Below are 21,343 nucleotides of genomic sequence, written 5' to 3'. Positions count from 1 at the left end.
CTATTAATTAATGATCCATCTTACTACAATGATGTGGTAATTTCTATAGAAAGGCTTCTATACCTTGGAAGGGCATATGAAGCTTCCAAATGATTTTCCGTGTTCCCACCGCAGCTCTACTTGGGGTTCTATTATTTTCCCTTCTATTTGGTGGGAAAAAAAGAGAGCAACCCAGTGCAAGAGACTCCTGTAACTGCAGGGTATGGGAGGGGCAAATGTTTGCACGCAGCTTTACCCCTTACTTTGCAAGAGGCTGTTTCCAAGTTAAAAACCTGTGACCAACATGTTGCAATAGTGCAACTTGTTGCAACGAGAATATTAATAGTTTGCTTTAAATAAGTTCCCCTCTGCAATTGGGGCCTAAGGCTGGTCGAACAGAATGATTGAGCTGGGTCTGATGATTAGACAACCACATATGGATGAGCTTAGGTACATGTCAGGCCTGGAGGGCTAATCAGATCCTTCGGTGCTTATCTATACCCAGTTCCAAAAACTGTAATTCTTAACTTCTTATTTCTCATTGTAATATTTCCTTTCTTGCAATCAGCATAGTATCATCGTGTGCATCAAGATAAGTCAATATAAACAATTTTTTGAAGAAATGGTTGTCAGTTAAAGAACTAAAGTGTTCTTTCCAGAAAGTGTTCTTTCAGAGCCTTAAAATGTGATCTGCATAGATTCTGGTGTCTAGAGAGGCATTCTTCAATGACTTATTTTGAATTCAAAGTGTAAACTTTGTTATCTTATTTATTTATTTCTTTTAGAGTTAAAAACCAACCTATGCTTCTTGGTATGGAAGCTGGATTTGCAGACTCTGACCAGGGTATTATGACACACCTGTTTGAATGATAGACCAGTATAGCAGGAGAACCTCAGATAGGCAAAACAGTCCTCATCTCCTTGTGCATTGTTCTAAGTACTAATGTAACCTGTTCAATCTGATCCTCACTTGAACATGCTGAAAGGAGAACTTTCGCAGTTCCTCCATCAGGATAACAACCAGTATCAATCATTTCTTCAAAGATTTCCATGCATCTTACATATAGTTTCTTTCTAGAGTAGGCTCCAAGCCTAGAAGTCCATGTGACAACATCAGGTTTTATGTTTTTTGAGGGAAGTGATTGGAACAATTCTTCCATTCTCTCTAAAAATCCTGCCCGACCATAGATATTGATCAAGATGTTGTATGTGCTGATATCGGCTTCGTACGGTCCCTTATCCATTACACTTAAAACTTCTTCCATTTTGTCAAGTTGTCCCATCCTTCCGTAAGTGTTGAGCATACTGTTCAAGACGAAGGTATCTGGTTCGAGGCCAGATTTATGCATCTGGTTCACAATTTCCTCACATTTTGAGACGTTTCCCGTTTTCGAGTAAGCTGACAAGAGTAGCATGTGAGATTTCATGGTTGGAGTCATCCCCAGTTGTTTTAGTTCTTCAAATACAGCCTGTGCATCTAGAACAGGAACAGAATAGGAAACAGAGTGTAAGAGAACAGATCAAGGAGTTCTGGATATGATATTTGGTAATGGTATCTCCATTTCTAAGTCATTTAAATAAGAAAGAAATTTCTAGGAAATGAGAAATGTGGATCATGAATTTAATGGTAGTTACTGGATAATATAGTTTCTATGGTGGCATTTCAAGGACCAATGTCACAAACTTGATCACAAGTTAGCAATCTATTACTTTATTGAGATATTCATGTAACAAATAACTAGTTATCAAGCAACCAAAATTACCCTCATGTAGACCAGCTCTCCCATATGCATCTACCATAATGTTATATGAAGCTCTATCTGGTTCACAACCCATATGCTGCATAAGCGAGAATACCTCGGCAGCCCCAAATGGATAACCTGCACGGCTGTTTGATCGACAAGATTAAGACTTGGGAGCATTACTGGAAATGTCATTTAGCATGATTGTTCAACAGTGAGAGAACGTCACAAGAGAATTGGTATTAACTTGTAGGCCTCCATTAGAGCATTATAAGCATACACATCAGGCTCATGCCCAGCTTCTTGCAACTCCTCAAATGCTTCTTCAGCTTTCTCACAAAGCCCTTCCCTTGCAAATGCATTTATGAGTGCAGTGTATGTGCAGATATTAGGCTTGCATTTTTGACTTCTCATTTCATGGAACAGCTTTTGGGCCATAAAAGATTTACCTGCCTGAAAAAATAGAGATGGTACCTTAAATTCTATCAAGGAGATCTGGTAGGAACAAGAACAAAGAAAAGAAAATGGGCCACCTTTCCATATAAGTTGATCAACATTGTATATGTATCTGTAGATGGCTGACACTGATCTTTCTTCATCCTCTCAAAAATCTCCACAGCCTTTGGAGTATTCCTTCCCTTCACCAACCCATCAATATAAGCATTGTACACAACTGCACCTGTGAAAACCAAGGATCTTTCTTGATTAACTCATGAATTTTCACTAGTTACATTGGAAGTTCACATATTACCAATAAAACATAATAGACTCGTAAATAAGGGCATAATACTAGGCATTTGGCTATCAAATATCATCATATTATCATCCTAAAATGATACCATTAATATTAAAACAGAGATTGATGATTTGAACAAGGATATTAAACATGTACCACACCAGCAAGCCAAAAGGGCTCAACATGTCTGTTGAAAAGACTGAAAATTCAAGATTGTGATCAGATTACAAAAGAAAGAAAACTCAATTAAAAAAAAAAATATATATATATATATATATATATATGATTTCAGAAGAGAATATAAGACCAGTAACATACTTGAAGGAAGGCCATATTTTCTCATCTCAGAAAAGACTGCCTCTGCTTTCTCCAGCAACCCAGATGTGCAGTAAGTCCATATCAGAAGAGCATAAGTATCTTCTGTCGGAACACATCGAGCTTCCAGAAGTCTTAAATAAGCAGATTCTGCTTTCTTATACAGAGATTTCTGTCCATAAGCATCTATGAGTAAATTGTAACAGATGACATCAGGTTGGAAGGAACTCCTCTGAAGTATCCACTCGCACACCTAAAAAATTGTTTAAGATCTTACAGTTAACTGTATATAACATAAGATCTTACAGTTACAGGGAAAAAAATATATGCAGTTCTTAGAAGAAGTCATAACCTTTATATTCAAACTTTTTAGGATGTTAAAAAGCTTCAAGCTTTTACAGATCAAAGCAATTCCCAGCAAATAAAACTAACTAGAAGATTACACTCAAGCGTAGGTTTTAATGCCACTAGAAATAAGCAAGAAGAAGATAATACAAGTTCAGAAATGCTTCTCACCAACACAATCGAATTCCAGTGTTTATTGAGGCGAAGTTGAACAGAAACATTAATGAGGTCATCCCATGTGGTGTGTGTAGGAGGAAGATTACTGAGATAACTCCAGATTTCAGTGTCATCAATTTCCTTCTGTACTAAGTCCAAAATCTGTTGACCTGTGGGACTCATCACAGGGAAGACACCATCAACAAACCCAGAACCATACTTCCATCCCCTTCCCCTTAGAGCACCACCCTTTTTCCTAGACAGCTTTTTGGGATTGAAGCTTCTCCATGCACCGCGCTTGTCAAGAAAAAGGCTTTCACGGTCGCGATGTTTCTCAGCATTCCCACTCTTTGAACTCTTGGCAGTCCACCTAAAATCATTATTACATGCAGAAGGAACAAGCACACTTCTTGCTTCTATGAATGGATGAATATATGCACACTCTGCCATCAACCTACAACAATCAATGGAATTAATAGCAAATAGGAGAACCTTTCCGGCTAATTTCTGAACAACAGATTGACTTTTCAAACATAATTTGTTCACCACCTTCCACTTCTTATACAAAAATGCATCCACAGTTAAGAAATAAGGACTTGCAGATCACCTTCAATTTCATATTACATTACTAATTAACTATGACAAGTTTAATTAGGGGGGAGAGGTTGGATAATATTCAAAAATACACTGAACCATGAAACTGAAAATAGATAAGAATGTAGCTCTTAAATCATAAACCCCTTTCCCAAGCCCTTACAGTAATCAATACAAAAACTTCATAGAAAGGGAATCTCAAATGCTGCTCTAATATGTCTACTTATCTTGAACTATAAAGAAAACCCATTTCCTAAAACAAGATAGGAATGCTCTTACGAAGAACAATGTAATAAAATTGCAAGGGTTGTATTTCAGCCAACAAAAAACAGAACTTGCAAGGGAAGATAAGAGAATAAGAAGATAATAAATTACAAAACAGGAAGTGGAGAGGAGTGGAAGAAAAGCCTTACATGGATTATACAGAGGATGAAATCCTCTTACTCTTTTGAAATCCTAACTGGGTATCTGGAGAATTTTCATTAGAAGCGAACAACAAAGTGCAACTGAACAAGAGTAGCGCAGAGGAATTATCCATAGACCATACAAGCTTAGTTTGGGCCTTATCTTTCAAGATAACAAAGCGGGTAACTGAACCAGAGAACTTCAAAAAATCTAGACATGTCAGGACAAATGAGCAAAATAACTTCTCTCTCTCTCTCTCTCTCTCTCTCTCTCTCTCTCTCTCTCTCTCTCTCTCTCTCTACCAACAACTCGGCCAGATTGAGATTGTTTCTGAGACCCACCAATGCGTCAATCCTAATCTGACGTTCTATAAACCAAATCATACGCAATTGACGTTAGTGGGAGTCCTACTCCTGAAGGAAGGAAAATTTTCTTGTATCACCCCTCATGTGTTAACCAAATCTTTTGGGATAAATTCTCATCTCCAATTTCGAGCTGGCTTATAAAGGTGAAAACGTATTTTTTACTTTTTTCTAAATTTTAAGTTGACACCACTATCGAAACCAGATATGGTAGACATTTCACAAAAAAATTGGAGATACAAGACATTCGTGAAAGTTACAGGGTGGTACAAAATAATTTTCCAAAAAAAAATAAAATCCACCGAAAGTATTATGGATGTATGGGGAGAGAGAGGATTCCTGCCTAGAAGCGTGGCCTATGTGCTAGTTTGGGGGTCAATCATAGGACTTGTAAAAGCATCAATAGGGGTGAGATTTTTTGTATTAATAAGAGTGAAAAAGCCATTGTGCCTTTCATTCTATTTTGGTGTAAGTGCCACACTGTCAGAATGACATATATTGCAAGCTCCAGATAGATGACCCTAGGATCCTCTTAGCATTACTCGAAAGAAAAATATTTCCATCAACCCTTCTTCTATCTCCCTTTCAATCACAATTTTTTTTTCCTCAATGGAATGGTGATTTGACAAATTGACTATTAGATAGACTTGGACCATCCTCATAAGGCATCTACCAAGTTCTAACTTCCAATAGCTTTAGTTGATTTTTTTTTCTCTGATGGAAGAGTTCATATTTTGTTTACTTCTTACTTCAAATGTTGATGATAACATACAAGTGTATTGAATTGGTCTAATCAGATGTGAACATATACATCAAATTTGGGGGCCATTGGAGCTACAATGTGGCAGCAATCATAAATGAGATAGATGGAATAAGGGACTTATTATTATTATTATTATTATTATTATTATTATTATTTGATAGAAGTGCAGACGACTTGTCCCTTATATATCAAGGTAGGCTACATTTTGGCATTTCATGCTTGTGTTGTAACTCTAGTTGACTAGTAGCTGGATTCCCACCCCCCCCCCCCCCCCAAAAAAAAAAATGCTAACTTACCCCTTCAATAATTCTGATATTGACAAAATTTTGTGAACCAATGGTGAAATGGCATTTTTGTAAACATTAGCCCAACAATAATTGATTGGGAGAAAACAACATTCCATGTACAAGGAGATGATTAGTCAACACCTATCTTATCAATATTATTTTCTTAATCCAATGGTGATCATATATAATTCTCCCTCTAGAATTGCAAGTTTTAATTCACTTTGCCAGTGACCGGAAAATTTTTTAAGCTTCAAATGTCGGCTAAGAGCAAAGTTCTGATCATCGGCGGGACAGGCCAGATTGGGAAATACATAGTAGATGCAAGTGCCAAGGCAGGGCATCCCACCATAGCTATGGTTAGAGAGAGTGCAGCTTCAGACCCAGTTAAGGCACAACTCATTGAGAGCTTCAAGAACTCTGGGATCACCATTGTCTATGTATGTATATATGATTGAGTTTAGGAAACAAAGATCTTCATCAACTCTCATAACTCACAAATTCATAAAACGTTTGCTAATTGATGCAGGGAGATATTTATGATCATAAGACTTTGGTTCAGACAATTAAGCAAGTTGATGTTGTGATCTCTGCTATGGGCCCAAGAAATCTCTTAGATCAGATGAACATCATCTCTGCTATCAAAGAAGCTGGGAATGTCAAGGTAACACACCTTTTCTAAGCTTAGACTATAATCCTAGATCTGAACTAACCACATGATCCACATATGATGTTATTGGGAATGGTTTTCCGGAAGAGGTTGGGAAAGACACCAGTTTTCTTGGAGTTAGCGGCTCAATCAATGAGGGGCTAGGATGCGAAGAGCAAAGGGGACTTTTCCAAGGGGGGAGGAGAAAGGCAGACACAATGTTGGGCACAACGCTAGCATACCCAACCTTTTACCATATATATTTCAAAGATTTATTGTGGGACAACAAAATTATTTTTGTTGCGGGGTTATGATGTCTTGTATTTTATCGCTTGCATTAGTAGGTGTTTCGGTGAATTACTTGCATAGGCTTTCAGTATATATTTTTAGCAAGGGTTTCTTCTATCTAAGCATTCTAATAGAAGTGTGAGTATGAGTTGTTATAGCCCTATTCTCCATTGATAGTGAAACAAATCTCACATCACTGTGGATGTAGACAATCTTATCGAACCACGTAAATTTTCGTGTACAATTGTGTGATTATTGTTTACGATCTCCATTCGCTTTCTACGTCGTTTTAGGTTTTGTATTCTACTGTTTCTCTTATCCAAGAGAAAAATACAATTTAAGCATTGATCAAACTAATACTGATGAAAATGGATGATTATCTCCAGAGATTCTTACCTTCAGAATTTGGAGGTGAAGTCAATAATGTCCATTCAATTGAACCAGCAGCTAGCCATTTTGGGAACAAAGCTAAGATCCGTAAAGCTATTGAAACTGAAGGGATTCCATATACTCTTGTCTTCTGCAACTGCTTTGCTAGTTATTACCTGCATAGTTTTGCACAGTTAGGTGCAACAACTCCTCCAAGAGACAAAGTAGTGATCTATGGAGATGGAAATGCTAAGGGTAACATCAATAACACAGCATCTTTAACACCAATCTCTTTGTTATTGATACCAGTACATCACCTGGTTGTAATTTCATTACATCCTATCCTAGAATTGGGAACTTAGGTCCAGTTTTCTTAGTTTTTTATTTTTTATTTTTTTTGTTTATTTTTTTCCAGCAATTTTTGTTGAGGAAGGGGACATAGGAACATACACCATTAAAGCTATAGATGACCCAAGAACATTGAACAAGAAGCTCTACATGAGACCTCCTGCTAACATCTGCTCTTTAAATGAGATCGTGTCATCGTGGGAGAAGAGGATTGGCAAGTCTCTTGAAAAGAACTATCTTCCTGAAGAGGAACAACTCAAGAAAATCCAAGGTCAGTGACAAGATCCTTAAATAGTTTGTGATTGCTAGGCTTCTGATATTGATCTGTTTTTTGTCATTCATTTGTTGCAGAGTCTCCATATCCATCAAATATTCTTTTGTCCCTCTTCCATGCAATTCTAGTGAAGGGAATGCAAACAAATTTTGAGATTGATCCATCAAATGGTGTGGAGGCTTCTGAGCTTTACCCAGAAGTGAAATACATAACTGTTGATGAATTCCTTGATCGGCTTGTTTAAAGAGTTTTGTACACATCTGTAAAACAAACCAAGAAAGCTTTGGTCTCTTTTAGACTTGGGTTTTGATCAAGAAGACTAATGTTTGCCTCAACTTCAACGGAAAAATAAAGAGAACATATTATAAATGGAGAGAGCTCCTCAAGTGTATAAAGGCACTAAGGACCTGAAAATAAACCAATGTGCGACTATATCTTTATGACTCCCAACATCTAAACAGACACCCCTCTTTTTATTTATCCTTTATTCATGGCGAGCATTCTTATAAATTTAATACAAAATGGCCAATCCAAAGTGGCTGAAATAGGAATCAGATCCAGCTGATTCGAATCTGATTCCTCAAATCATGCATCCAAATTTTAACCGAAATCATTTAGTTCAGTCCCAGGGGAATAGTTGAAAAGTCACCAACCACGATAACACCGAGATCAAAAGAGGATAATATACATGGCCAGCTGAAAGAATAAAGAAGATAGGTGAAGTTGATTTACACAGAATCAGTAAAATGTGTTTAATGACATTGCCTTGCTGATTTTATAAAAGGTTAACAAATACCAACGTTGATATTAAATAGTACATGCTATTCACATAGTTTACACTGGTAGGACTGGAAGTAGCAAACCCAATTCAGGTACCCATTTCCACCTCCAGAAAAAAATATACTGGAGTTGCTTGGACATGATGCACGGTACATCTCCACAGCTGATATTATTTAGCATAAGAAACTAGCCCAACAGTCACTTGTTTTTGCCCATATCTTAAAACCATGGGTACCTACTATCTAACTGCCTTCTCCAGTTGTACCACCCTATGCAGGCATTAACATTAGTGCAGCGATCAAAAAGGTTACATGCTCCACATCTGATCATATACTAAGTATTCTTTGCTTTGTCGAATACATCAGGAAAGACCACACTTCATGAAACCTTAGTTCTCAGAAGGTGAAATTCTGAAAACAGGATGGACCTTCATTCAAGTGAGAAGTGGAATCTCAATCCCATATAGCTGAAGGTAGCAGAAGATATTCAAATGTGGTGGCCATTAACAGAGCAGTTGCACCAATAAGCAGTAAAAGTGAATTTGACCTATGCTGCTGACTCAACTCAAGGCATGCATGCGGTTCATCAGATTCTCAAACTTCTGGGTTATTCCCCGGCTATAGTTTCCCTCATAGACTTCAAGCAGTGATCTTATTGCTGCAAATATCATCTCTTTCTTCCGCAGGGATCCCTCCTTGTTCTCAGAAGAAGTTTCAACCACCTCTTGATTACTATTCTCCAGTGATGAGCACAGAGAAATGAGCCACTCCTCCAAAAAAGAGGCTTTCTGTATAAGACAAAAAGGCAATGAGCAAGTACTTGGTTAATGCCACCATGAAACAGATAATACACTTGGCATATGAAAGTCGAAATTAAGGATAAATCAATATTCAAAATTTCGTGATCCTTCTTTTTGAAGTTGTCCTAATCCATTGTCTTGGTTATTTATTTCTTTGTTTGTTGGATATAATTTTTTGCCTAATATGTTTTACTGTTCAGCCAAACTCAAGCCTGTCTGCCACATGTCCAAGGCTGCAGCCTAATCTTGACTTCAGCCTGATTAGGGCAGACCAAACTCCATCCACTAGGCTTTTTACCATGACCCATATAGTGAGTGTGTTTACAGAAAAAACTTCATTATGATAAAAACTCATTAATACTTTCTCAGCATGAGGGAAAGAACTCAAGAATCCTCTTTTTTTTTATACCTTAACTAAAGTTTCTTCGAACGTTCATTTCAGCGCCAAGGCAGATGTCTATGGATACCCACGAAAAGAGGCAGTTTTTGTCCACCAAAATGCATATTACATGAATACAGTACAAAATTCAGCATACATAATATCACCTACAAAGTATAATATGGATGTGCTGCTTTAGTTTGTTTGCATGGTATATTATTTCCATTCCCTCGTCTTTGATCCTCTGTCATAATCCAGATTTATTGGATCCATAGGGTTGAGCTAAGTGTCTATCCTAAACCCCAACCCCCCAACATAGGTACTAAATTAACTTGCAACTGTTCTCATGTGGACTTTGTCATAAAGAAGTAGCCATGATCTATAGACAGAGACAGACAGCATCATGTGTGAGACACAACCATAGTTATCAAGGCATCGCATATTGAGATTTCTCAAAGGTGCTCTAGGGAAAGGCCGTATTTATCTTTGTAATGGACACACCAATATTATTGGTTATTCTTATACTGATTGGGCTAGTGCGGTGATCGCATATCTACTACATGCTATTCTACTTTTGTCGGAGGTAATCTTGTTACTTGGAGGTGTAAAAAGTAAACTAAAGTAGCTCATTCTAGAGCTGAAGTTGAGTATGAGAAATGACTCACACTGCAGCTGAGTTGATTTGGCTTAGATCCTTTGTTCATGGGCTTGGTTTTCGGTCAGCAAACCTATGGACATGTTCTGTGATAACCAGAAGGCTATTTACATTTCTAGTAATCTAGTCTTTCATGAGAGGCCTAACCATATTAAGGTAGATTGTCATTTTGTTCAAGATGCAGTAATGAAGAAGTTGATTTTCCTTCTGTTTGTCAACTCAAGTAATCAACTTGGACTTGTTTACCAAAGAATTGTTTTGAAGTGTGTTTCTCCAAGAAAGTTCCAAGCTGGGCAGGGGTGATATCTATGCACCAGCTCGAGGGTGAGTGTCAAAAGTCGGTTTTGCGGTGTGGATCCAGGTTAAGGTAGTAATTGCTTCATGTTTATTATAAATAGACACCCCCCCCCCTTTTGTGTATTCCGCTCGTTACTCAAACCACGGGCTGTGTTCTCTAATTAGTCATCGTCTTCTCTTCAATTTCTCTCTGCTCTTCTCTCTTCCTTGTGTCCAGGTACTGATTTAGGTTCTGTTATTGTCACAATGGGGGAAGGTACACAACTTGCTACTAATGCATTATATAATACAGTAACAAATGATTCACATAAACCAGGAAACCTGAAACATATCAAGATGCCACTGCTCTAGAACAAATGAAAAACCTCTGCAATTTTACATTCCTGACCCAGTTGTTCAGAATAAACTGAAAGGATTATTTATTGCAACATATGAACTCAATAATTTAAAAAACAAGAGGGTGGCTGCATTGAAATACTTCAACACTGTAGAGTCCAGGGAAAAAAACAGTAAACATATCTTTCAGTCGACATTCACAAACTCTTTGGTGTTTCTTGGGTTTTACTATTTTGCTGACAGTGATAGAGAGAGACTTGATATGCTTTACACATCATGAATTCAAGAAACAAACCTTAAGCTTATATATGAAGCAAAGTTCAATCAAACAACCACAAAGGAAAATTCTAAAGAGTTGTACAAACTTCAGATTCCATAAATATATTTTGAGAGGACAAGAAGAGAACGTAATTTAACAGGCTATGCCTTGCAGTTTACATCCATATTTCAGAGTATCATTATTTATGGCCTTTGATTTTCAAATGCAAATATGGATTACTTACTTTGACAAGGAAGTCTCTAAGAGGTTGGTGACAGTTGCAAGAAACAAGGCCCAGCACATGCAAGGTGGATGAGGTTAGCTGTAGAAGAAGAGAAAGTAGGACACAGTTAAAAATAGTCCAATCAACATTATCAGCAGCTGAAACTTGCTTTCAGGAACCTGACCTGCTTCTCAAGTGCAGCTTTATATTTGAAACTTGATGGTGTTGAAATCAGGTCTGAACCTAGACCCTCAAGTATATGGACCAGACCTTGAACAACATCAGTAAATGATGTCCCATAATCTGCAGAATGTAAGATAAGTACAAAGAAACATCACAATAAGTTTTCAAGGAAAGGAGAACCATGATTCAGGATGTCAAAAATGAAGTTGTGAGGCAACTGATACAATCTACAAAAGCATGCATACGGAATTACGGAGACTACATGATTTCCGCCGAGGCAATCAAAGAAATATTTTGTAAGATGAAACTAGTGGAAGGCTTAATTTTTTCACAAAACAAGTGCAGCCGAGTCATAAGAGGCATTATGCATATCTTCTCCTCGTCAGCGACAGTGACTGTTAAAATAACCAAGATAATAAACACAAAACCACAAGCTACCCTGGCCTGTCCCAGCAATCAGGTAGCCGAGAAACCTTCCAGTTGTTGTTACAAGCATCTGCCCAGATTCATATTCTAAATGTTTCTAGTTATTGAAACAATGCGACCTTTCATGATTAGAAATCCACCAAGAATTTGGATCCCAATCCGAAAGATACTTTAAAGAAGGAAAAGAAGGGGCTAACAAATTTTAAACATCTTGAGGGTATGACCTTTACCAAGAATCTTGTGATCACTTCCCTTAAAAATTTGCAGGTGAGTAATCTATTACCCTTTACAATGGGGAGGAAACAAAGTAGAATTAATGCACGATGCAGGAGTTTTGTCACAGATAGGAAAACATGGTACCGGACCCATTTAAGATCCAGTTGCACTAAGGCATGTCCGATTATTTAATTGGACAGATATCAGGAATAATATATCCAAACCAATTAAAATCCAATCAAATTGTCTTAAATATATAGACATGTGCATTTGTATATATGTAGCAAGGCACCTATAGAAGTCTTTTTGAAAGATGATTAAGGGGATTTTGGGGGATCAACATCTAGGATAATTGAGTAATGGCACCCAAAAGGGCAAAATGAGTGAATGAGATCAGGTTAAAGTTTAAAAGGTGGAATCTTGTTTGGTTCTCTCGAATCCCTCATTCTTCTTTGTTCAAACTCGACAAAGACCCAACCCCTCTCAATCAACCATATAAGTATGAGGTCCAACCTCCAAAATTAAAAACTCAGAGCAGCAGCCAGCACTAGTTCGTCTTCTCCATTATTTTCACATCTCTCTTCAACTCAACAAAACCCTTCCTGAACCGTAGAAAAAGAAGTTGTAGTTTCTGATTCAAATCTCAAAGACTTGGGGCAGCAGTCCTTCAGTAGTTCATGTCCCCAGTCTTAAATGGTCAAAGTTATAGACATGCACGCTTCTTCATATTGGCCATTGGCGGTCAATACCACACTGGAGATTGAAGTTGAGTTTCTTCTCCACTGATCTAAGTTGTAAACTTGTGAAGAACCATTTTTTTTTTTTTTTAATCTGCCATGAGTTTCACAATATCTACTGAGTTTTTATCTTAACCAGATATCCAATATCTGGATGTCTCATCAGTTATGGATAGGGTTCAGACGTTACATATCTGACAAATTTGATCGGATATCAGATATCCAGTTAAATAAACAGATCAAATATGGATATCATAAAAGTATCCCATGTGTGATGAAATGAACATGTCAACCGAAATTGAGCCCTGACAGAAATGCCATGTGGATGGTGCTAGATTGGCTTCTGCCCATCTGTGCCGGAAAAACAGCCCATTAAGGCAACTTTCACCCAAGGCAGGCAAAATAAACATCATATTGTAAAATAATGGCATTGGGAAACAAGAACCAAACATTGCACTCTTACCCAATCTTGATGCTGGCACAGCCAATGCTGCAGCAGCGTGTATCCTGATTTTAAAATTAGAAGAATCACGAAGAAGAAGTAGAAGAATACTGAAAACAGAAGGAGCCCTGCCATTAAAAGTTAAGATAAGGATTAGAAACAAAAATTAGTCACATATTAGACATTTACAAAGACAAATATTTATGCACATTTTAAGAATGTTGCAAACAAATGAATGTAGTTGTCAAAAGCATCTAGGTGCCCAGGCAATGGAAGGGACCTGGACGTCAAGGCAACACCAAAAAGGCGCCTAGGCAACACTTGACAACTATGAAAATGAACATCCAGTAATCATTTTCATGTAAAAGCAGTTGTAAATGCCAAGCATCTGTATGTCATTATTCCTCACTTGCCATCAACTCAGGGAGGGAGAGAGAGAGAGAGAGAGAGAGATTATACACACATATAAGGGTTACATATTCCAGGGGTAGACAAGGGGTTCTTTTAAGTGGTACTTCAATTGTTTTAGTAGTTTGAAAAAGTCCAAAGAGCGCAGCCTAGCCCCAGAGCTTGGATACAGTTTCCGGATCAGAGATCCATGGATCACAGACAGACCAGCCATTATTGTGCCGGCTGATGATTTGTACTCTCCTTATCTCATTAACAAAAGAGAGCAATTTATAAAGATGTAGAGGGGAAAGAACAATTTATTAATATATGTTTTATACTATTCGAAATTTCTCATTCCAGCTTAATTATATTATTTTGACCAGTCCTCAAACTATTGATCCTTGAACATCTATTAGCCATGCAATTGTTCAAATTTTTCCAAACATATACTTGCAATTCCTAACAGATATTTTGAGACCCCCTTAAAGTTCAGTAGATTTTGCTTAACTTACATTTCATAGTCTGTGTCTTTACCTAATTATCACTACATCACTATCAAGGATATTAAATTTGCTCTGTGCATATCAAGAACAGCAACATACAAATGAAAATTCCATTTTGAATCTCAACAGTATTCCAACCATGCAAGTAGATAAATTATTAACTTTTACTTACCATACCATATCCTGCAGCCTCAATGTCTCATTTAGAAATAGATTGCTTAAAGCATGACAAACATTCCACTGTACCTGTTGAACATGCCACCATGCCAAATAAGGATCCAAGAAGAATTTTTTTCAAACAAATTTCTCACAGAGAATTCAGCATTGGAATGAGCATGAGACAATAAACCTTCACATTTCCAGTTGTTACACAAGAAAGAAATGCCTGCACCATTCTCTCCAGCCAAAATGAATCTCTCATAGAAGCTGTCTCCATGATGCTTCCTGAAGTATGTGCACCATGACTAGATTTGAAATTATTGTTTGCTAGCAACAATCCATTTCTCATTGTCGGAGATACACTCACATGATCAACTGACTCATCATGAATACTAGAAACACTTGTAAATTGGACAAATCTAGAAAGATTCCCAAGAGCTCTCACAGCATTTGATTTGACCTAATCATTTCATTGAATAAACAAAAGTTCATAAGCTACAACCAGAGGTACTTAAAGAATTTTTTCATGAAGCACATATGCCATTGACTTGGTGATGCTTTTCAACGAGGAAAAAAATAATATTACACAATAACAAAAACAAAAGTAACCCAACCAAACAATAAAACCCGAAACTCAAAGAAACCAACAGCAATACATAATGAAATTGAAAGAATTACTTCTCCAGATTTTTGTTTCGTTGAGGCCCTAAGGATGAGGACCAATGTCACTGCCATTTCTTCAAAATGATAAGGAAAACCCAATCACATGCTTCATAATTGTGCTTAAATTAAAAAAAAAAAAATATATATATATATATATATATAAATTTGGGAAGATGGAAGCGTAACAACTGTCACGCCAGACCACTGCTGCCACATGACAGCCTGCCTGACACTCAAATTTAGTGCACAGTTAGCCCCATACATCCCCCGGCTGGATGCAAAAAGAACTCTAATCGAGGGAAGGTCAGTTTTCGTAGTGCTTCCTTCTATACCCGACGGTGGAAGTCTTTGACCTATCTAACTGTAATATTTCATCCCACCAGAGTTACACATGGAAGAGGGTTGTTGAGATGTTGAGAGTTATGAAGTATATGTTGAGATATGGTCCAGTTTGGGTTATTTCTTTATTCCTGCAATGCATCCAGATTCATTGTACAACATGTTCCACATGCAGCACATGGTAGATAAGGCCTTGAGTCAGCCTTAGCTAGCATGCCTCATTTGTAATTCCTTTTGATAATAAATAAAGACGGCCTCTATCACTTTGACAAGCCAATATTCTCTTCTCTCCTTTATTTTCTACTCGGTATCAGAGTGGGATATGCTTTTGGGATTTTCTTTTGCAAAGGTCAGCCCCATAACGGAGGCCTCGGCCTCCTAAGGCTGAACATGGTCACATAAAGTCATGCCCCCCTCCTCCGCTTACTAACCTCTTCAACATGTCAACTGCCGCCACCTTCCCTGTCACCACCGCCACTAGGGCATCACGCCACCGAAACCCCTTGGACACTTTTATTTAGTGAACAGCAGTTAATATAGGAACTAGGTATCTGATTTCTGGTATTTACTGATTTCTGACCCAGTGGACTGCAACAAGTCCTATTTGAGAGAACAAATCCCTGTAAAACATCACTGGTGTGAGCCAAAGCGCCACCCATAGTTGTCATAGTGCCAAGGCGAACCAAGGCACTGGATGGCTGCCTAAGCGCTTAGGCAACAAGTCGCCCGCCTTAAGGCAAACAAGGCAACCAAGTGTTATTTTTTATTTTCCCTCTTTTCTAACATTATTCAGTATGCTACATACACCTTGTATAATAAAAAATCAACATTAAGCCTCATCAAATTATAAAAAATCAGCATTTAGAGAAATATTTTTGTTCTATAATAAGTTTGACTAGTCAAATGATTTTATTTTTATATGAGACATTTTGTATTAAGTAGAGCACAAAACCAGCTTCCAAGTTCCAACAAGTCTAAGATTACTTAAATCTGAATTTCAATGACAAAGTTATGTTTCGGTAAAACTTATTTTAAAGTGCACGAATGCTGTTAAAATAGCCCAAATGAAAATAATTTTATGGACATCAAAACAAAAGATTGCTTTGCTGAACTTCTGGTTTTTATATATATATATATATATATTATGGTTTTTTATTATTTTTTTTTTTTTTTTTTTTACCGTGATAAGATTTATGAAATTTTCAGAATTGAGAAAAAAACCTAGCATTTGAAAGTTGAAAATCACATGTATAACCTAAAATTCAGTTTTTGTTCTTGGACTAGGGGGTTGACGGTTATCCTTTTAGAATTTGATTTTTAAACTATTTTTATTGGATTCAAATAGTGTTGCCCTTGTAATAAGGTGCCATTACAATAAGGCGACAGTCGCCCAGACGCCAACTAGGCTGCCTGGACGCCTAGGCATGCCTTGACAACAATGGTGCCACCTATAAACAAGGAAACAATTCTGTTGCATCAAAGATGGCTTAAAGGAAAGGCACCAGGATAAAAGCCCAAAGGCCAAGAAGAGGCCTCTGCATGAAAAGTTAGATGGTATAGTATTGTGGAAAGCTAAGTCATAGAGGGCAGTCCGTCAGGATGACATAAACATCAACAGGTAGAATATGTTGGGGTGAGACAAGTGGAGTTTCTGATGTGGTGTATATGGGCCCAAGAATCAAGAGAGCTGCAGTGCTTGTGGTTGAAAAAGTAAAGTAACTAGGTCTCTTAATTTTTTAAATGAAGGATTAAAGAGAAGTATAACTGGATAAGAAAAAGAAAGAAGGGAACTTCAGGAATTAAAATTTGAATGGGAATAGATGGACTTCAGCAATTACAATTTGAATGGGAATGGAGCTGACAACCATACTGAAGAAAGCTAGGGTGTATTAAACGTTCCCTGCAAACCCAACACTCAAAATGGAGTGTCCTTGAAAAAGCATGGCATCAAAGGCAGGAGACAGGAGTAAGGCTGGAATGCAAAATCCGCAAACTAGGCTGTTAGCATGTGCTAATTTCTTTTGGGTTTGTACTTTGTAGGGCACACTTTTGATGTTCCCTTGTTCTAATATTTTAGGTGGGACAGAATTGTCTCTCTCTTTTATTTTTTGGGGGGGTGGGGTGGGGGCACTCTTCCCCTTCCACCTGTACGTTGGAAAGTACTAAATTATTGTTGTTATAAAGAAAAGAAAAAGAAATAACACGAGCTAATAATACAACTACATTCCAGCAGTTAAGACCTCTTTACCTTGTCACCATCTTTTGTTAACCTCAAAGCACACTCAGCCAAAAGTGCTATTGAGTGAGAATCAGTCTTTGGATCTACACTACAAAACACAGTAAGAATCATGAAATCTAGATTACAGAATGCTAAATATGCACAATTTAAATGGTCCCGGACCCCTAAACCCACCAGCAGCTTGCCCCTCCAAGTTTGAATCATTTGCTCTGTGACGGAGAGAATCACAAATGTTGGCCAAAGCCCAAGAAGCCGTTATTCGCACCTGAAGCAATAAATAATCAAGGGAAATGCCTTCAATTTTCTACAACTGAAATTCTTCAAAAGTTGACAAAATAAAGTTTACCGAGACCAAGGGATCATGCGTGTTAAACTCAGCAGCATGTATAAACTTCTTGAGGATCTCAGGCCTACATTATTTAAATTCCTCATAAATTGTCTGTGAATTTTTAAATGGAATGGAAAAACTTTCTGAGATCACACAAAAAGGACATCAGAATCACCTGTATGAGATTTGTGGAAAGCATGCCATGACACCAATGGCTCGACAAGCAACTGATCTGACTGAAGCAACCTCGTCATTTAAGGCTGCACTGATCTACAACAATTTTGCAGGAATCAAAAGCATAAACTCCTTTAGTCCATTAAAATAGAAAACAATAAAAGAGCAGGTAAATGTCAACTATTAACTTACAGAAGAGGAAAGAACATATTCCTGCTTTTCCGACGTGAGAGAGAAGAAAATAGAGGAAGTTATACCCGCAAAACAGGTAACTGATGCGGCTCTTACCTGCCAATAGAACCTCCATAAATGAAAAATCAATTGCCCAGCCCGCACCCAGTAGATGAAAGAGGAACTAGTCTTGCTATTCACAAGCAATAACATGGTTTCATCTATTATTTCAACTGAGAAAAAACACTTTATCAAGAAAAGAATTTCAGATCCCATAAAACACGGTGCAAGTAGATGGCATGTCTGCCAGTTATGGAAGAAATGGTAAGCGACTTCCATGATCTATGTAGTGGATGGAGAAAAAGAACAAAAACCAACGGGGTCTGATCAAATTCCACAGGATGCTACAAGAAATTTGGAAAACATTCAAAAACTTGCATACCCAAAATGCATAAATGAATGAGTGGAATATCATATTTACTAAAGCCATTCAAATAAATGAAAGATGAAGAAAGATAAATCAATAACAGGCATTAAAGTATCACCATCAATAAGACAGTTGATAAACAGTGTTGTGTGCCCTTCCTAATAGCTCGAGATTTTGGAATAAGCAGTTGTAACATGGTATAAGAACCAGGTTGTTGAATGTTTGATCATGGTAAGTGCGAGGGAGTGTGTAATGCCCCTGTGCACTGTACCCTCGATGCCACACTGTCACATGTGGAGCTGTGCGAGTGTGGACCTACACATGTTGATATACATTGTTGTGTGCCCTTCCTAACAGCTCGAGCTATTGGGAAAAATGGTTGTAACATGGTATCACAGCCAGGTTGCCGAGTGTTTGATTCCTAGTAGGTGTGGGGGAGCATGTTGTATCCTCATGCCTTGTACCCTTGGTGCCACGTGTTGGTGTCACATGCAAAGCCGTGTGTGTATGTGTGTGTGTCGAACTGCACCTATTTTTATATATTGTTGTGTGCCCTTCCTAACAACTCAAGTTTTGGGAATAAGTGGTTATACAAACAACAAACTCAACCTTAACCTAACTTAAGGGGGGTGCTACATGGATCTATGCAAATCAAAGAGGATAAATGAAAGCCAAAGGGAAATGAGAGTAAATGGAAAGAGCACACCACCAAGAAGTCAAGAAGATTTCAGCTACATGGGGTCGGCTAAATGGATCCTTGCCCTCCAATCGGCTCTATTGGAGGTCATACTTGGGACAAGACCTAGACTATGCATGCCATTCTTCACAGCCTCTTCTATCGAAATGAGAGTAAATGGAAACAGCACAAGTCAAGAAGGTTTCAACTAAATCGGGTCAGCTACATGGATCCTTGCCCTCCAGTCGGATCTATCGGAGGTCATACTTGGGACACGACCTAGACTATGCATGCCATTCTTCACAACTTCTTCTATGGTCATTTTAGGCTTGCCGCTAACCCTTTTGGCTCCTTCAATCGGAATCAGACAACTCCTCCTTACTAGGACTACCCCAGGCCTCCGTTGAACATGGTCATACCACCTAAAACAGGTTTCTCAAAGCTTGTCACTGATCGGAGCAAAATCCCAAATTGGCTCTAATGATCATTGCTTACCTTATCCTTCCTAGTTTTGCCGCACATCCATCTTAACATGTTCATCTTTGCTACACATACTTCTCTATATGACACTTCTTAGCTACCCAACATTCCACCCCATACATCATAACAGGTCATATAAAAGTTCTATACACAACAACAAACTTAGTCTCATCCCAACTTAATGGGGTCAACTACATGGATCTATACAAAACAAAATAAGAAAAAGTCCACACAGTAGAGGGGAGAAGGAAGAGATTAAAAGATGAGAGATGAGACCACTCCTCCTTATAGGACAACTCAGGAGAATCTCAGCTAAATGGGGTTAGCTACATGGATCCTTACCCTCCAATAGGCTCTATCCAATGTCATGCTTGGACAAGTCCAAGACTATGCATGTCATTCCTCACCATTTCTCCTATGGTCATTTTACGTCTACCCCTTGCTCTTTTAGCTCCTTCAATTTAAATCAGACCACTCCTCCATATGGAGCATCCTCAAGCCTCCTTTGAACATGGCCAAACCACCTCAAACAACTTTCACAGAGCTTGTTGTTGCTGGGGGTCAACTCCCAAATCAGTTGTAATATGCTCATTCCTTACTTTATCCATCCTAGTTTTACTGCACATCCATCTTAACATCCTCATCTCAGCTACACAGCTTATTTATATGACACTTCTTAATTGCCCAACATTCCGCCCCCATACATCATAGTTGATTACATTACAATCCTATAGATTTTTCCATTAAGTTTTAAAGGGATACGTCAGTCAAACAACACTTTGGACGCACCTCTCCACTTCATCCATCCATTTTAATTTTCTACGAACCATCGTCCTCTATGTCACCTTCTTTATTTATGGTTGACCCCAGATATTTAAAATAGTCACTTTGTGGGATTTCTCTCTCCTCAATTTTCACTATTTCATTATCCATCATAAAGTAGCTAAAGTTACACATCATATACTCCATCTTCGATCTACTAATCTTAAAACCTCTCGCTTCCAAGGTTGATCTCTATAGCTCCAACTTAGCAGTAGTCTCTACTTTAGTCTCATCCATTAAAATGATGTCATCGATGAAGAGCATACACCAGAGGACCTCATCTAGAATGCTCTTGATTAACTCATTCATGATACGCGCAAATAGGGGCTTAAGGCTGATCCTTGATGTAACCCAATCATGATTGGGAATTCCATGCCTTGACCTCCCACAATTCTCACACTAGTCACCAGGCCCTCATATATGTCCTTAATTATAACCACGTAAGTACTCGACACCCCTCTCTTTATTTGGCATGTAGGATAAAATCTCTAGGAACTCTGTCATATGCTTTTTCTTAGTCAATAAAGACCATGTGGAGATCCCTCTTGTGGGCTCTATAAGTTTCTATGAGCCTCCTCAATAGGTAAATTACCTCTGTCATGGATCTAATCACCAACAATTCTATTTCCTT

At 38.0% G+C, this 21,343-nt stretch overlaps 3 protein-coding genes across 3 annotated transcripts in view; 1 reads left to right on the top strand and 2 right to left on the bottom strand.

Moving 5' to 3' along the window:
* Nucleotides 1–710: 710 nt before the first annotated feature.
* LOC122092858 (pentatricopeptide repeat-containing protein At2g35130) lies at nt 711–4,485 on the bottom strand. Its single transcript, XM_042663157.1, has 7 exons — nt 4,281–4,485; nt 3,289–3,727; nt 2,776–3,025; nt 2,255–2,400; nt 1,969–2,174; nt 1,743–1,867; nt 711–1,456 (listed from the first exon to the last, which is right to left on the bottom strand). Coding segments are annotated over exons 1-7 (1,752 nt in total). The 5' UTR covers nt 4,283–4,485; the 3' UTR covers nt 711–872.
* A 1,368-nt stretch (nt 4,486–5,853) lies between these two features.
* On the top strand, nt 5,854–7,978 carry LOC122093213 (eugenol synthase 1-like). Its single transcript, XM_042663496.1, has 5 exons — nt 5,854–6,121; nt 6,211–6,345; nt 7,005–7,242; nt 7,403–7,606; nt 7,687–7,978. Exons 1-5 carry the CDS (start codon nt 5,939–5,941, stop codon nt 7,851–7,853), a joined length of 927 nt encoding a protein of 308 aa, XP_042519430.1. The 5' UTR covers nt 5,854–5,938; the 3' UTR covers nt 7,854–7,978.
* Nucleotides 7,979–8,347: 369 nt separating this feature from the next.
* The window catches only part of LOC122093212 (putative uncharacterized protein DDB_G0272456), a 29,383-nt gene continuing 16,387 nt past the window's right edge, over nt 8,348–21,343 (bottom strand). Inside the window, exons 17-27 of the mRNA XM_042663495.1 lie at nt 18,329–18,424; nt 18,138–18,232; nt 17,981–18,044; nt 17,809–17,899; nt 17,644–17,717; nt 14,584–14,853; nt 14,407–14,480; nt 13,363–13,469; nt 11,522–11,640; nt 11,359–11,436; nt 8,348–9,176 (exon numbers count right to left, since the gene is read on the bottom strand). Of these exons, the coding sequence (XP_042519429.1) occupies nt 8,949–9,176; nt 11,359–11,436; nt 11,522–11,640; nt 13,363–13,469; nt 14,407–14,480; nt 14,584–14,853; nt 17,644–17,717; nt 17,809–17,899; nt 17,981–18,044; nt 18,138–18,232; nt 18,329–18,424 (1,296 nt within the window). The 3' untranslated portion in view covers nt 8,348–8,948. The remainder of the gene's footprint in view (nt 9,177–11,358; nt 11,437–11,521; nt 11,641–13,362; nt 13,470–14,406; nt 14,481–14,583; nt 14,854–17,643; nt 17,718–17,808; nt 17,900–17,980; nt 18,045–18,137; nt 18,233–18,328; nt 18,425–21,343) is intronic.

The sequence above is a fragment of the Macadamia integrifolia genome, chromosome 11 (assembly GCF_013358625.1).
Source record: "Macadamia integrifolia cultivar HAES 741 chromosome 11, SCU_Mint_v3, whole genome shotgun sequence".
Classification (NCBI taxonomy): domain Eukaryota; kingdom Viridiplantae; phylum Streptophyta; class Magnoliopsida; order Proteales; family Proteaceae; genus Macadamia; species Macadamia integrifolia.
This window is presented reverse-complemented; position numbering and strand designations above follow the sequence as displayed.